The sequence below is a fragment of the Oncorhynchus keta genome, chromosome 27 (genome assembly GCF_023373465.1).
Source record: "Oncorhynchus keta strain PuntledgeMale-10-30-2019 chromosome 27, Oket_V2, whole genome shotgun sequence".
NCBI classification, from domain to species: domain Eukaryota; kingdom Metazoa; phylum Chordata; class Actinopteri; order Salmoniformes; family Salmonidae; genus Oncorhynchus; species Oncorhynchus keta.
In genome coordinates this window covers 26,702,268-26,715,139 of record NC_068447.1, presented here as the reverse complement: position 1 = coordinate 26,715,139, position 12,872 = coordinate 26,702,268, and the positions used below count along the sequence as shown (strand labels likewise).

At 44.2% G+C, this 12,872-nt stretch overlaps 1 protein-coding gene and 1 long non-coding RNA gene across 2 annotated transcripts in view; both read left to right on the top strand.

Moving 5' to 3' along the window:
• The window catches only part of LOC118360290 (piezo-type mechanosensitive ion channel component 2-like), a 37,067-nt gene that overhangs the window by 4,474 nt on the left and 19,721 nt on the right, over positions 1–12,872 (top strand). The window contains exons 5-21 of the mRNA XM_035739584.2: positions 72–225; positions 477–708; positions 951–1,164; positions 1,454–1,625; positions 2,901–2,963; positions 3,093–3,137; positions 3,298–3,439; positions 3,875–4,038; positions 4,613–4,991; positions 5,194–5,375; positions 8,961–9,109; positions 9,651–9,818; positions 11,254–11,381; positions 11,558–11,730; positions 11,906–12,082; positions 12,295–12,447; positions 12,672–12,872. Coding sequence (XP_035595477.2) covers positions 72–225; positions 477–708; positions 951–1,164; positions 1,454–1,625; positions 2,901–2,963; positions 3,093–3,137; positions 3,298–3,439; positions 3,875–4,038; positions 4,613–4,991; positions 5,194–5,375; positions 8,961–9,109; positions 9,651–9,818; positions 11,254–11,381; positions 11,558–11,730; positions 11,906–12,082; positions 12,295–12,447; positions 12,672–12,872 — 2,896 coding nt within the window. The remainder of the gene's footprint in view (positions 1–71; positions 226–476; positions 709–950; positions 1,165–1,453; positions 1,626–2,900; positions 2,964–3,092; positions 3,138–3,297; positions 3,440–3,874; positions 4,039–4,612; positions 4,992–5,193; positions 5,376–8,960; positions 9,110–9,650; positions 9,819–11,253; positions 11,382–11,557; positions 11,731–11,905; positions 12,083–12,294; positions 12,448–12,671) is intronic.
• Positions 2,899–3,379, top strand: LOC118359687 (uncharacterized). Its single transcript, XR_004820732.1, has 3 exons — positions 2,899–2,993; positions 3,093–3,137; positions 3,298–3,379. It is a non-coding gene; the product is annotated as an uncharacterized LOC118359687 (long non-coding RNA).

Here is a 12,872-nt window from a genome sequence, read left to right as displayed (position 1 = left end):
TTCAAAAACTGACTTTGGTGTTTTTTCTAATGTGGGTGTTGTTAATCACTTGTTGTGTGTTGTGTCCCCAGGTTCAGTTTGGTGGATGCAGGGAACATTGTGCGTCTCTTAGCCCCTGATCTGGGGCTCTTCCTGTCAGCGCTCTTCATACTGCGCCTGATCAGGAAGCTGCTGCGCCCCACGCCCCAACTTAACCAGAACTGTATCGCACCCTCTGATCCTGAGGTATGCACATGGCCAATTTCAACTGCCTCTTTTGTTCAATTCACAGTACACAGAAGTTGAACCATTATTGTTTTAAATGAGAGTGTTAGAAATGTACATCATACATTCCAATATGTTGTAAAGAATTTGAAGTTGAGGCGCATCACTTTCTAATGCAGTATTTCAACACTTCTTCTCCAGTGGTTTGAACATGGAACTCCTTTAGATTGAATCTGTTACAAAGTAAAATGTTGTTATGTCTGTCAAACTAGTGCTCTTTTGACAAGCAGGATGTGGAGATGTCCGACTCAGAGTCTGAGGTTGGCAGTGAAGTCACAGACGGCTCGTCTTATGACAGCTCAGATGAAAGCATAGCGGTGCCGGCAGCCCTTCCTCAGTTTGTCCAGAAGTTCATGGCATTTTCCCTTGGACTGCGCCTCTTGCTGTCCGCCATCATGAACACAGCAGGGAAAGTAGTGGTCACCATACTACTAGGGCTGGCAGGTACATCTCAAAAGGCTTTCCTTTCCTTGCTGTGGATTGTAATCTAATTCATTGCATTCAAAGAAGTCACTTTGGACTCTTATGTACTATTCTTGCGAGCCAGACTCAAAGTCTTGCACTGGCTCAGCCTTCTCCGCTGTATAGCCCAGCCAAATTAAGGCAACTCATTTACTATCTGCTCCCCCACACTACCATAATCTTCTCCTTTCTCCCCTTGACTGGTGCTTATCCCCATGTACCAGGCATCGCTCTGCCCTCCCTGACCTCAGTGGTGTATTTCGGGATGTTCCTGGGCCTGGTGTGGTGGTGGGTTTTTCTCCACTCCCTCAGCTTGCTGCTCTTCGGTACCCTCTGTGTGATGATGGCTATATTCAGCGCCGGTCACCTGTTGAGCCTCTACCTGTACCAGCTGCCCCTGGCCCAACAGATCGTACCCCCACAGGACATCTATGCCAGGTAGGGCCACGGGACCAGGATGTAGCATCACAGGATACTGGCTGGACACTGACTATACAGATACACACAGTCCTTTTTACCATATTGGTTTGCGGGCTGAAACCCAGCCACTGAAAAACGTATTGTATTTATTCATATTGTCGAAATAGAAAATAATGACACACTCTACTACCCTGGACACAGACATACACAAATCCCTGTTCAATTTCATAAACTGATACATGCCATCTATCCACTGTGAATATTGTTTGTTAACTGATCTGGTGCATCTCTCTCTGATTTTGTTCAGGCTGTTTGGTATAACAGCGGTCATCCAAACCAATGAGACTGAGCCATACAGTCTGGGTCTGCAGCCAGACATCAGCTGGCCTGTCTTCACAAACCCCATGGTGCTGCTGCTCCTTTATTACACACTGGTGGCTCTGCTGCACAAGTGGGTCAACATCACTGAGGAGGAGGAGGTACTTTAACTAAGACTGGGGTGCCATTAAGAGGCCTAAGTTATTGATTGTGTCCGAAATGGCACCCTATTCCCTATGTAGAATACGTGGACAACTACAAATACCTAGGTATCTGGTTAGACTGTAAACTCTCCTTCCAGACTCACATCAAACATCTCCAATCCAAAGTTAAATCTAGAATTGGCTTCCTATTTCGCAACAAAGCATCCTTCACTCATGCTGCCAAACATACCCTTGTAAAACTGACCATCCTACCGATCCTCGACTTCGGCGATGTCATTTACAAAATAGCCTCCAATACCCTACTGAATAAATTAGATGCAGTCTATCACAGTGCCATCTGTTTTGTCACCAAAGCCCCATATACTACCCACCACTGCGACCTGTACGCTCTCGTTGGCTGGCCCTCGCTTCATACTCATCACCAAACCCACTGGATTCAGCTCATCTACAAAACCCTGCTAGGTAAAGTCCCCCCTTATCTCAGCTCGCTGGTCACCATAGCAGCACCCACCTGTAGCACGCGCTCCAGCAGGTATATCTCTCTGGTCACCCCCAAAACCAATTCTTCCTTTGGCCGTCTACCCTTCCAGTTCTCTGCTGCCAATGACTGGAACGAACTACAAAAATCTCTGAAACTGGAAACACTTATCTCCCTCACTAGCTTTAAGCACAAGCTGTCAGAGCAGCTCACCGATTACTGCACCTGTACATAGCCCATCTATAATTTAGCCCAAACTACCTCTCCCCCTACTGTATTTATTTATTTATTTTGCACCTTTGCACCCCATTATTTCTATCTCTACTTTGCACATTCTCCCACTGCAAATCTACCATTCCTGTGTTTTACTTGCTATATTGTATTTACTTTGCCACCATGGCCTTTTTTTTGCCTTTACCTCCCTTATCTCACCTCATTTGCTCACATTGTATATAGACTTATTTGTATACTGTATTATTGACTGAATGTTTGTTTTACTCCATGTGTAACTCTGTGTTGTTTTATGTTTTAAACTGCTTTGCTTTATCTTGGCCAGGTTGCAATTGTAAATGAGAACTTGTTCTCAACTTGCCTACCTGGTTAAATAAAAGTGAAAAAAAATAGTTCACCACTATATGGCTAGGGCTCTATATAGTGTATAGGGTGCCATTTCATATGCAGCCAATGAGTTGTTAATGAAAGAAAAATGGGGTTTAAGTTGCTGGTTTATGCTTTACTGGACGTGTTCATTGTGTGTCAGTCATTTCATGGTGCTGTCTGTGTATTTCTGCCAGGATACTCTGGAGAAGTCTGAGAGTCCAGTAGAATCCCTTGAGGATTCCCCCAGCTTCTCCAAGGTCTTATTCATCTCAGGAGACAGATTGGAGGTGTTCAAATCTTCTACATTTCCCAATCTAGCCTCTTGTAGTGTTACCAACATGATTTTACAGATTTCTTGAACAGTTGTCTTTCTTTGTCTGTCACAGCTACTGACCAGTACGGATGATGAAGCGTACATGCCAGACGAGAAGGTACATTAACTACTTTCTGCTCTCCCAATGTACCCCAAATTGTTGTTGTTGTTATAACTACTTTAAAGCGACTTTAAATGTCTGGTTAGACACTGTAAATTTGATGTGCATCACTTATCTTCAAAGACAAAATTCATAGTAAACTATTTTTCCTCTGCAGCCAATGGTTTTACTGATGAGCAGATCATGGCATGACCTGAGAGGACAGGAGATGGGGTCACTGATGGGAGCGCCAGCGGCAGGATATACAAACTGCTACCCTCCACCACAATATGAAGGAATAGACTTGGCACCCTCACAAGGTAGATGGTCACATTGTTTTGGTCACATTTTATTTGGATAGTCCGGAATGCTTATCTGTTGATAAGCACCTGCTTGCTAATGTTACGGTTAGGGTTACGGTTAGGTTTAGAATAAGGGTAAGGGTTAAGTTTAGGGTTAGATTAAAGGTTAAGGTTAGGGTCTGAGCTAGGGTTAGGATTAGTAAATAGTTGAAATGTTACTGATAGTCTGTAGAGAATCTACAGATGGACTATCCAAATAAAGTGTTAGCGTATTATTTATATCTACCTGAATATTTTGATCTTACCCAGTCATGAATAAATGGTAGTAAACTGATATTGAATAAATATCCCTCACTAGTGTAGAAACTGACACGGCACAGTTTTCAAATATGCCAATTATATGGAATAGAAACTCTTCTACACTCCTTCCTCCAGCTGTTTCTCCTCTCTCAGAGTCAGAGGAGTTGAAAGAGATGAGTGAGGAAGAGAAGGAGAGGAGTGAGGTGTCTATGAGTGATACAGAGACTGGTCCCACCCCTCCTGGCCCCAGTGGACTGGTTGTGTTCGGCTTGTTCATCATGAAGCACAGCTACGTCAGCGCACTCATCATCATGATGGTAAACCACTTTAGTCACTGAACAATTAACTTTCCGAAAACAATTCCTTTAATAGTCTAACTAAATAGAGATCAATTACCTTCACATCTCTGTAACATAAACATGTTTATATAACTACACTAGGAGAAAAAAAGTGCTATCTACAACCTAAAAGGGTTCTTTAGATGTCCCCATAGCAAAATCCTATGAAGAACCCTTTTTGGTTCCAGGTAGAACTGTTTCAGGTTCCATGGGTTCTCACATGGCACCCAAAAGGGTTCTCCTATGGGGACAGCTGAAGAACCCTTTTGGAACCCATTTTTCTAAGAATGTATTTAAGATGTGTAGAGTGTCAGCGGCAGGTAGCCGAGTGGTTAGAGCATTGGGACAGTAACCGAAAGGTTGCTGGATTGAAACCTCGAGCTGACAAGGTAAAAATCTGTCGTTCTGCCCCTGAGCAAGGCGTTTAACCCACTGTTCCCCAGGTGCTGAAGATGTGGATGTCGATTAAGGCAGCCCCCCACACCTCTCTGATTCATTCTGTTGGATAACTGATTAGGTATCCCTGTGTCCTGTGTTCCTTCAACCCCCTCAGGTGTGGAGCATCACCTATAACAGCTGGCTGACGTTTGCCCTGCTGGTGTGGTCGTGTCTGATCTGGATAATGCGTGACCGTCGGCGCTACGCCATGATGAGTGCTCCCGTCCTGGCAGTGTACGGCACCGTGCTGCTACTGCTTGCCTTCCTGAGCAGTCTGAGGCTGCGGAGGGACGAGCTTTACCCTGACCTAGCCCACGCTGTGCTGGTAGATTTTGACATGGCCAGTTACCCAGCACCCTGCGTCCACCTGGGAGCCAAGGTGTTCTACGCCTTTAGCTTCTTGCTTCTGTTCCGTCAACAACTGAAGGAGAAACAGGAAGAGCAGGATCTGAAGGAGTCAGAAGAGTCTCTGGATGAAGTCAAAGTGCTACCACGTCTGGACTCTTCTCCTTTTATGCATACTTTATGGATTCAAACTGATAAAGTCACGTTCTCTAATACAGCAACAAATGCATTAGAAATGAACATTATATTGTACCCAGGTGTCTGTAACATTCTTCACTGAACAGTGCTCTAACCCACAGAGGTGTTTGACCCTTTGAACCAGTTCTATGTTGTGCTCCTACTCTCCCTTAGCGGATGAAGGTGATACCTCCCTCGTAATGGAGATGCTAGGTTCAGCGGTCAAGGGAACCCTGGTGAAGTACTGGATCCTGTTCTGCTGCTCCATGTTCTTTGTGGTCAGCTTCTCCGGGAAGGTGATGGTCTACAAGATCCTCTACATTGTGCTGTTCCTCTTCTGTGTCGTCCTCTATCAGGTGGGCCTCATACTTACTTCTAGATAATGTTAAACCAATGTTGTTGTGTACACTACACAGGAAATACCATATGGATTGTGCTATATAAATAAAGTGTATATTATATAAGATTCTATCTACAATGTTATTAAAAAGAGAAGGGTGAAACTGAGTGAAAGATTGTGTCAAATGAAAAGGAAAACGGCTGTAAAATCTAGTTGACCAAAAAGTTCATTTCAGACCCCCGCTCTGTAAATACAGTACCTTATCACTGACCCCACTCACCCTTACACAGTATGATTGTCTGACACGCTAGTGATGCTACTGATATGGTAATTAACGAACTAACTAACTAATAGTCATCATTAGCTGTTTACGGCACTTAAGAAGCGAAGAGGGTCAACAAAAGTTATGGCACATTTACTGCCCCTTCGCATCCAATACCTCAACGACAGCTCGAGACTCTCATCAATATAGATCCGGTTATGAATATTGATCCTACTTCGTAAACACAGACACAAAACATTTATGCTGCTGTTTTCCTGGTTTCCCTCCCCATCTTGTATTTCTGCTGACCTTTTAGCTCTGAGCACTTACAGAAGCTTAATGGCTTAACTACAACCTCACACCACACATACTGTAAGGAAGCCAAGATTACCCTTTTGTTTATCATTGCCAGCAGCATAGTTGTTTCACATACAGTCTGACTGAGGGTAAATACACTGCTCAAAAAAATAAAGGGAACACTTAAACAACACAATGTAACTCCAAGTCAATCACACTTATGTGAAATCAAACTGTCCACTTAGGAAGCAACACTGATTGACAATACATTTCACATGCTGTTGTGCCAATGGAATAGACAACAGGCGGAAATTATAGGCAATTAGCAAGACACCCCCAATAAAGGAGTGGTTCTGCAGGTGGGGACCACAGACCACTTCTCAGTTCCTATGCTTTCTGGCTGATGTTTTGGTCACTTTTGAATGCTGGCGGTGCTTTCACTCTAGTGGTAGCATGAGACGGAGTCTACAACCAACACAAGTGGCTCAGGTAGTGCAGCTCATCCAGGATGGAACATCAATGCGAACTGTGGCAAGAAGGTTTGCTGTGTCTGTCAGCGTAGTGTCCAGAGCATGGAGGCGCTACCAGGAGACAGGCCAGTACATCAGGAGATGTGGAGGAGGCCGTAGGAGGGCAACAACCCAGCAGCAGGCCCGCTACCTCCACCTTTGTGCAAGGAGGAGCAGGAGGAGCACTGCCAGAGCCCTGCAAAATGACCTCCAGCAGGCCACAAATGTGCATGTGTCTGCTCAAACGGTCAGAAACAGACTCCATGAGGGTGGTATTCCCGACGTCCACAGGTGGGGGTTGTTCATACAGCCCAACACCGTGCAGGACGTTTTTCATTTGCCGGAGAACACCAAGATTAGCAAATTCGCCACTGGCGCCCTGTGCTCTTCACAGATGAAAGCAGGTTCACACTGAGCACATGTGACAGACGTGACAGTCTGGAGACGCCTTGGAGAACGTTCTGCTGCCTGCAACATCCTCCAGCATGACCGGTTTGGCGGTGGGTCAGTCATGGTGTGGGGTGGCATTTCTTTGGGGGGCCGCACAGCCCTCCATGTGCTCGCCAGAGGTAGCCTGACTGCCATTAGGTACCGAGATGAGATCCTCAGACCCCTTGTGAGACCATATGCTGGTGCGGTTGGCCCTGGGTTCCTCCTAATGCAAGACAATGCTAGACCTCATGTGGCTGGAGTGTGTCAGCAGTTCCTGCAAGAGGAAGGCGTTGATGCTATGGACTGGCCCGCCCGTTCCCCAGACCTGAATCCAATTGTGCATCTGGGACATCATGTCTCTCTCCATCCACCAATGCCACGTTGCACCACAGACTGTCCGCCACCTCATTAGGAGCATGCCCAGGCATTGTAGGGAGGTCATACAGGCACACGGAGGCCACACACACTACTGAGCCTCATTTTGACTTGTTTTAAGGACATTACATCAAAGTTAGATCAGCCTGTAGTGTGGTTTTCCACTTTAATTTTGAGTGTGACTCCAAATCCAAACCTCCATGGATTGATACATTTGATTTCCATTGATACTTTTTGTGTGATTTTGTTGTCAGCACATTCAACTATGTAAAGAAAAAACTATTTAAAAATAATATTTTATTCATTCATATCTAGGATGTGTTATTTTAGTGTTCCCTTTATTTTTTTGAGCAGTGTATATATTGTGCATATTGCTGCATTACATTTAATAATTTAGTTATTATTATGTAAATACATTGTGAATGTGTAATTAACATATGAAGACAGGGGACACATTCTTTTCACATCACTTTGATACAGCTACGACTGGAAGTGATTTTCGTAGCAGGTTAGCAGAGCATTTTCGCTAACCCTAACCCTTTTCCTAGCCTTAACCTAATTCTCCTAACCTGCTAAGTTAATTCGCCCAACCTAATGCTTAAGTTTTCCTAACCTGCTAAAAAAGTAACTTCCGGTTGTACACTCTTAGAAAAAAAGGGGCTATGTAGAACCATAAGGGGCCCTTTGGTTTGTCCCCGTAGGGGAACCTTTTTTAATGCTGTGTAGAACCCTTTGCAGAGGGTTCTATCTAGAATCCTCTATGTAGGGTTATTCAAATAACCCCCTGTGTATGGTTCTACCTCGAGCCCTGAATGAAGGGTTTTGCCTAGAACCCATTATAAAAGCGGTTATCATCGAAAGGTTCTTCCTAGAACTGTCTGTGAAGGGTTCTACCGAGAACCCTTTTATCTTTGGAGGGTTCCAACAGCCTTATTAGCCTTTACAATTGCATTATTTATGATAATACATTACATATATCATATGGCCTTTATTTGAAGGGCTAATAATACCCTAACATAGTGATGTTGCCATATCATGCCTGCAAGTCACATTATGCTGGCTTGCAAAGTGATGTGTAATTCCAATTGGAATCCAGAGTTAGGAATTGTTAACCTCTACAGGATCTTTGTATTATCTTTCACCAGATTTAGTGTGTTATATTCTCCTACATTAACTTCACATTTCCACAAACTTCAAAGTCTTTCCATTAAAATGGTATCAAGAATATTCATATCCTTGCATCAGGTCCTGAGCTACAGGCAGTTAGATTTGGGTATGTCATTTTATGCGAAGATGGATAAAAAGGGTTGGATTCCTACATTTATTTTGCAACGCTCATGCACGCGACGCTTGCGGTGTGGTCAGCCTATTTAAGGTTTTAAGTAGAACCCTTTGCCTGACAAAGAACCCTTGTCTTCTTAAAAGGGTTCTTCAGATCAAAACAGTTATTGGTAGAACCCTATCCCCCCGCAAATAACCCTTTATTCTAAGAGTGTAGCCGTATCGAAGTGGTGTGAAAAGAGTGTATCTCTCGAAGACTGCGATGATAAATGGGTTTGAAAAGACAACTTATTTTGTGGACGCCTGTTGTCATGAAATGTGTGTCGTAATTGAGGGAAATCAGAGTGCTTGAATGATCTTTATAAAATAACATTGCACCCTGTGATTAGTATTTGTAGAGTGATTTGACCCTGATTATCATGGTATCGATGTTACCATTCCTCAGATCCGTTATGACGTGTGGAGGCGAGTGCTAAAGTACTTTTGGGCGGTGGTGGTGGGCTACTCCATGGTCGTCCTGATAGCCATCTACATGTACCAGTTTAAGACCGTGTCTGGCCTGTTCAGACAGATCATGGGCATGTCTGAGGAAGGGTGAGTGTGTATGGTGGCACTGTGGCCAACACTATACATTCACAGTGCTTCTTATGCCTCCATATTGTTGTAGTCACCCCAAGACTTTAAAGTGCTACAGTGATAATTGATTCATTGAGTCATTCATTGGCCAGAAACTCCACATATCTTGTACCCTGTGTCTGAAAGTCTCCCTGATGATCCATGACTAATAACATACTGTAGGCATCCCAGGAGGTTGCTGGCACCTTAATTGGGGAGCACGGGCTCTTGGTAATGGCTGGAGCGGAATCAGTGGAATGGTACAAAATACATCAAACATATGGTTCCCATGTGTCTGATGTCATTTCATTAGTACTGTTAACACCACTGGTAGACATTATGTGCTCAGTGCGTCCCTGTCCCTGTCCCTGTCCCTGTCCCTGTCCCTGTCCCTGTCCCTGTCCCTGTCCCTGTCCCTGTCCTCTGTCCTCTGTCCTCTGTCCTCTGTCCTCTGTCCCTGTCCCTGTCCTCTGCCCTCTGTCCCTGTCCCTGTCCCTGTCCTCTGTCCTCTGTCCTCTAGTCTCCGTGATCTGGGGTTGGAGCAGTACGACACTGTGGAGCTGTTTGCTCGGATCCTCCTCCCTGCAGCCTTCCTATTGGCCTGCATCCTGCAGCTGCACTATTTCAACCAGGACTTCCTGGAGCTCACCAACCTGGACAACATACCTGTCCGCCAGGGACAAACCAGGTGGGACAGCTAACCTGATCACAACCCCTCGGATACTTAAGCAATAAGACCCGTGGGGTATGGTATATGGCCAATATACCATGGTTAAGGGCTGTTCTTACGCACAACGCATATGTGTAGTGCCTGGATACAGCCCTTAGCTGTGGTATATTTGCCATATACCACAAACCCCGGAGGTGCCTTATTGCTATAATAAACTGGTTACCAACGTAATTAGAAGAGTAAAAACAAATGTTTTGTCATACAACGTATACGGTCTGATATGCCATGGCATTCAACCAATCAGCATTCAGGGTTCGAACCACCCAGTTTATAATGTGCTTTATATCAGGGAAGAGGGAACTGCTACTAGTCCATTAAAGTGGTCCTTTCATGTCATTTTCATGCCAACTGGTATTTTTAGAGGCATTTTCTTAAAGGTCCAATGCAGCTGTTTTCATCTCAATATCAAATCATTTCTGTGTAACAATTAAGTACCTTTTTTCAATGAAAATGGTCAACAAGAAGCAAAAAAAAGCTTCTTAGCAAAGAACAATTTCTCAAGCAATAATTTTGCTATGACTGTCTGGGAGTGGTCTGAGTGGGGAGGGGAAAACAGAAAACAAGCTCTTTCTTATTGGTCTATTAACTAATTTACCGTCTAGTGATGTCTTCCCACCAAAACAGGTTGACATTTCAGGTGGTCTTCTCAAACAGTTCTTACACTAAATGGGCATTATCATCATTTCACAATTTCACTTGTTGTTGAAATATATTTAATAACGTTTGTGACTACGCTGGGCCTTTAATAAAAAAAGATGTAGAATGGCGTTATCAGTAAAATCTAAAAATTGAAAACAGAGTAAATTAATGTAATGATCTGATTGCTCCAATTATGTTTATTTCTTTGGAAAATCATGCTGTCATTCTCCACTCATCTCTATGTTGTGTGTCATCTATTCTGTCCATCTCTCTTCATCCAGAGAGGAAGAGCTGAGAAAATCAGTCAATGTGATAGCTGACATGTAAGAGCTGCATTTCTGTCTCTGTGAATGGCATGCTTCACACACCGTGGTTTGCCCAGTGTCTCAGAAATCTTAAACACCCTTAGTTGGGCAAACATAAAGTATAAAAAAGGAGTCAAGCTCATGCTTTGATAATTTGTTGCAAAAATATATTTGGGTGATATCATTTCATTCCATCAGTCCATTACGAATTCTTAAAAATGGTAACGTAATATTTTTCAGATAATTTAAAACAATGTTAGCACTCTAAGTACAATGTTTAACCTGATTTGTATCTTTCATCAGAATTAAAGAAAACATTGCAAAGTTGCAGAAACGGTACATTTTTCCGTACATTTCCTTCCTTTGCATGTATTGTATCAGTGTTATACCGCATGTACTGTATATAGTGTATTACTTATTATATGACTTGCCTACCGTCTCCCTGCTAGGATGGCGAAGGAGCAGAGAAAGCAGATGAGTGAGGAGTCAGGACGTGTGGGGAGTCAGCACACGTTGGACAGTGATGGACTGTCTGCCTCATCAGAGAAGAAATCTGAGGAGGACCGGGAGGGAACAGGTGTGTGCCACTGAGATTCAGATTCTAATTCACTGTACCAGAAGTAAGCTCATTTTAACAGCACATAGACAATACAAACAAATATGCTACATAAACAGAACAGTCTGTGAAATCAAGCACAGCATATCACATCTTTTATCTGACCCTGAGTCTGCTGTCCTTGTTGTGCCCGCTAGGCGCCCCAGAGGAGCGTCTGACCCAGTGGGGATTGATGGTGGACCGGGCTGGCCTGCTGCTGCTCCAGGCTCTGGCTGTCTTCCAGCGGGCTCAAGAGATAAGTTGGAGGCTGCTGGAGCTCCACAGCCTCAAGATCGTTTCTACCGGCATTATCTGGGTGTCCCTGCAAGAGGTCAGATGTCTTTATGTGACCCTGAAACTCCATGTTGTCATTGTAACTTTACCCCATTTAGAGTACATTTTATCGTGCATCTACTGCATTTACACTGCACTGATTTCACCACAAATGCTGTGTAGGGGGTCTGCACTAAACATGTGCTTTCATGCTTTGCGTTCCTTTGCCCAAGGTGTCTCTGATGAACTTCCTGTTTCTGGTACTGTGGGCCTTTGCCCTGCCCTTCCCCCGGCTCCGCCCCATCGCCTCCAGTGTGTCCTCAGTCTGGGCCTGTGTCATGGTGGTGTGTAAGATGCTGTACCAGCTCAAGGTCATCAAACCTCTGGAGTACTCCTCCAACTGTACCACTGTGAGTTCACTTACCGCTAGAATGCAAAACACTGACCAAATACCGAAAATAAATTATTCTGTAGCATCAATATCTACTTGATAATGGTTGGCTCGTAAGGGGATTATGTCATGTTTTCGTGCATGTGTGTGTGTGCGTGCATGTATGTGTGTGTGTGTGTGTGTGTGTGTGACTATCTACATTTACAGTAGTATGCATCTCTGTTTGTGCAGAGCCTGGTGTCAGTTAATGGGACAGGGCTGGAGCTGGAGGGGAACATGGCAGAGCTGCTGAGGAGGTCTGTGCTTTATGTGAAGCCTGTTGACCCAGCCATATGGTGTGGAGAGCTGCGCAAGTGTGAAGACAGGATCCTGCCCTGTCTCAGGGTAAGACAAGCTTTTCACTCAGTGTCTGTGGTTATTTAGTAATATTGATGCCATGAAAACCATTGAAAGAGAGATATTGAGATGTATGCATTTTAATAACAAATTAATACATAATGGTAAGTATGGTACATATAAATGAATATCCTATTATTAGTGTGGTAGCTTCATTAATCTGTGGTTCTATCGTCTGAGTGTTCTTTGGTTGTGTTTTTCTTTGATGTCAGAACCACCTGATGGTGCTGGGGCTGCTGGTGTTTGAGGTGACGGTCCATAGACACCAGCTCTACTATCGCCTCCACAATGACCTCAAGGTCCCCTCCTTCAGCATCATCTTCCAAGGCATCACACGCCAGCACCTGGACCAAGGTATCCTGCCCTGCATCAAGTACTTCATCAACTACTTCTTCTACAAGTTTGGCCTGGAG